Source organism: Tupaia chinensis, unplaced genomic scaffold (genome assembly GCF_000334495.1).
Source record: "Tupaia chinensis unplaced genomic scaffold, TupChi_1.0 Scaffold000010_1, whole genome shotgun sequence".
Lineage (NCBI taxonomy): Eukaryota > Metazoa > Chordata > Mammalia > Scandentia > Tupaiidae > Tupaia > Tupaia belangeri.
The window spans coordinates 4,613,126-4,616,107 of NW_006159440.1; the positions used below are offsets into that span (position 1 = coordinate 4,613,126).

Here is a 2,982-nt window from a genome sequence, read left to right on the forward strand (position 1 = left end):
AAAGAGTGTTGGAAGGGTTGGCCTGAGTCCTGGGTTTGGTGGTGAATATCAAAGGGGACTTGAGCTGGGAAGTTGCCAGTGCCTTGCAAAAGGCAGAGTTAGGAATCCAGGGTCCCTTTGCCTGTGCTGAGGCTCTGGTCTAAATCTAGAGGCTTTGGAAGCTACCATGCATTCTTCTTACCTCCAGCTCTACGGCCGAGCTCCCACCCGCCGAGGCTGTGGATGCAGGGCCTGGTACCTTCCCTCAGGAGCCCCCTCTGGAGTCCCCAGGTGAGCCTTTCCAGGGCAGAAGGGCAGCTAAGAAGATAGTGAATGCTGAAGATGTGTGCATGATAGAGGTGGAGGTGAGCTGCAGTGTCTTGGGGTGAGGTGAGGGGACCTGCACATTGTGTGTGTCCACCATTCAGTAGCCCCGAGTCAACTCCCCACTTTCATGGGTAGTCATCCTCCTGTGCCTTCTTGTACTAGAATCACCCCTGGTGCTAACATCTGACCTGACTCCAGCCCCAACTCAACATAGTGAGGGTGCTCCAGGAAGAGCAGTGGCCCCAGCACTCTTCAGCCCCCCACCTGTCCAAAGGGCCAGCCTTCCATTTCCTTTCGGCCCTGTCCACACCCCTCAACTGATGCCTCTGCCAAAGGATGCCCCAGGCAGTGACAGCATCTACAAGGATGGCCCCTGTGGGTCCTGGGGCACCAGGTAAGAGCCTTTGTGGGGGAGAGGAGTCACCCATGTTATTTTGGGAGGAGATAGAAAGAGAAGAGATAGAGCCTGGGAGGGCAAAGGGTTTCCTGAGAAGAGCAAAGAGTAGTGTATGCACAAGGTGGGGATTGAAAGACTAAGTGAATTTTGGGTGGGAACGGTCTAGGATATTATAGCAACAGAACAGAGTGGGAAGCTCAAAGCAGAGCGAGGAAATGGAGAGGCAGCCATGGGTTGTGCACCTGGGGCCCTCATGGAGTTGGAGAGAGGAGATGGAAAGAGGAAGGCAAAGCCCCTTGCATCTCCCTAAACTTCTCTGTTCCCACAGCTTTAGCCCACCACCCATCTGCTCCTACTTGGAAGAGCTGGAACCTCAGGATTATCAACAGAGCAACCCACTGGGGCCCTTCCCATTCTCCCAGGCTCCCCAAACCCAGTTTTTCCAAGCCCCTCAACCACAGTGCTCATACCTGCCGCCCTTTCCCTTCCCCATGCCCAGCTCACAGATGCTTCTCCCACCAGAAGACTCACTCTTTGCTTTTCCTTGTGGCCCCAGTGGGGGTATGTCACAGGGCTATTGTCCAGGCCCCCTGTCAGGGCAAATCCCACTACAGCCACCTGCTGGGAATCTGGGTGAGTTGGACTGAAAGAGAAGGCCCCTCTTAGGGTTGAGGAAGGGGAGGAGGAACAACCTTGTCTTCTGGAGGGGAGACTGAAGTGGGGCCTGAATGGTGAGCCCACCCCTTTCACTTGCCCCTAATTCTCTTAAGCTTTTTCTTGAGTTTCTTGGAGGCTGCAGAGCAAAATAAGAATCAACAAGAGAGCTCCGAGTTTGGTATTAGGAAACCCAAGGGCTGAAGTCCAACTCAGCCAGTAGTAGCTCTCCTGAGACTCAGTCTCCTGGATTCTGAAATGGGAATAATAGTTTTCTGTCATGGAGGGAGTTAATGAGCTACAATGTTAGTGAAAATACTTGGCGTGGAGTAAATGGTCTCCTTGGACTCTGCAATCCTGGAAGCAACCCTCTCATTCAGACCAAAGTCTAGCAGCAGGGGAGGATAGACGGGTCCAGCTGGTATTCAGCTTTCCTCATTGCCTGCAGGTGGTAGCACTTGGCCTAACCCATGGTCCACCTTATGTCGATGTTACCAAATTGCAGGGTTCAAGTCCAGGACTACATCTGGTCTTGATGGGGGAGCCTGGGGTTAGACTTGCACTAGCATCCTAGATTGAATGGAGGGAGAGGGGACTCTGCTACAGAAAACATTGAATGATGGCTGATACTTGGTCCTGTCCAATCATTCTTCTACCCTTTGACTCCACAGGTACAGTCCCCTGGAGTGACCCTTGCCTACCAGAGCTGTCCTTCCCTGGTCCATTCTGCTCGCAAGCTCTGGGCCATGTCCCGGGTGGAGATGCCTACTTCTCTGACCTATTCCCGGCTCCCTGTGCTCAGAGTGTGAGCAGGCAGCCTTCCCCCAGTGTAACCCAGCTGCCCAGAGTGCCCGGAATAGGAACCAGGCCCTCACCCAGCACAGTGCAAGGGGAGCAGCTAGCCACTTCCCTGGAGCAACCCTCAACACCGGAGGAAGTCAGAGAGGAGGACAAAAGCAGCCATGTCCCCTACGTGGGGACTACAGACTGAAGAGAGACTGCTTGCCAGGACAGCACCTCGTACCCACTCAGGAGAGTGGTTGAAGGGTTGAGGGAGGCTGAGGACTCTGCTGACTGGGATAGGAGTCCAATGTTTACCTACAGTGGGGTTCTCTTGCTGGACATTGATTTGAGAAGAAAGGCTAACCCTTTTCTCCCACCCTTATATGGTGGTCCAAAACAAAGAGGATGACCTGTGTTACTTCTGGATGTTGTATGGGTTTATATTGTTTCCTTTGTTAGCTACACAGATGAGCCTGATTGTCTGCCATACGCAGTAAACTGCTCTAGCCTTGGCTGTCTCTGGTGTGTATGTCCCCCTCATACTGGTAAAGAGTCCCATCTCCATTTCTTCCCACTCAGCTCACCAGTTGCTGGGTGGAGTCCTCAGGTGGTCTCCATTGGGCACCAGCACTTGGAGCTTGGAAACTTCTGAGTCCAAGACCCTGTGTATCCCACAAAAAGAGCAATTGGGCATCTTGTGCTTTTTCTCTGGCCTTGTCATTAAACCATGTTCTCTTCTCAAACCCAGGATGACACCTGAGCAAATCTGAATTTGGGTCTTGTAGAGACAGGATCACAGAGGAGGAATGAGGATATTTTGGGTCAAGTCTTCAGTATTCCAA

At 52.6% G+C, this 2,982-nt stretch overlaps 1 protein-coding gene across 1 annotated transcript in view; it reads left to right on the forward strand.

Moving 5' to 3' along the window:
• The window catches only part of NOBOX (NOBOX oogenesis homeobox), a 4,966-nt gene extending 2,398 nt beyond the window's left edge, over window positions 1-2,568 (forward strand). The window contains exons 5-8 of the mRNA XM_006139901.2: window positions 188-270; window positions 469-700; window positions 1,032-1,336; window positions 2,029-2,568. Coding sequence (XP_006139963.1) covers window positions 188-270; window positions 469-700; window positions 1,032-1,336; window positions 2,029-2,348 — 940 coding nt within the window. The 3' untranslated portion in view covers window positions 2,349-2,568. The remainder of the gene's footprint in view (window positions 1-187; window positions 271-468; window positions 701-1,031; window positions 1,337-2,028) is intronic.
• The last annotated feature ends 414 nt before the right edge of the window (window positions 2,569-2,982 follow it).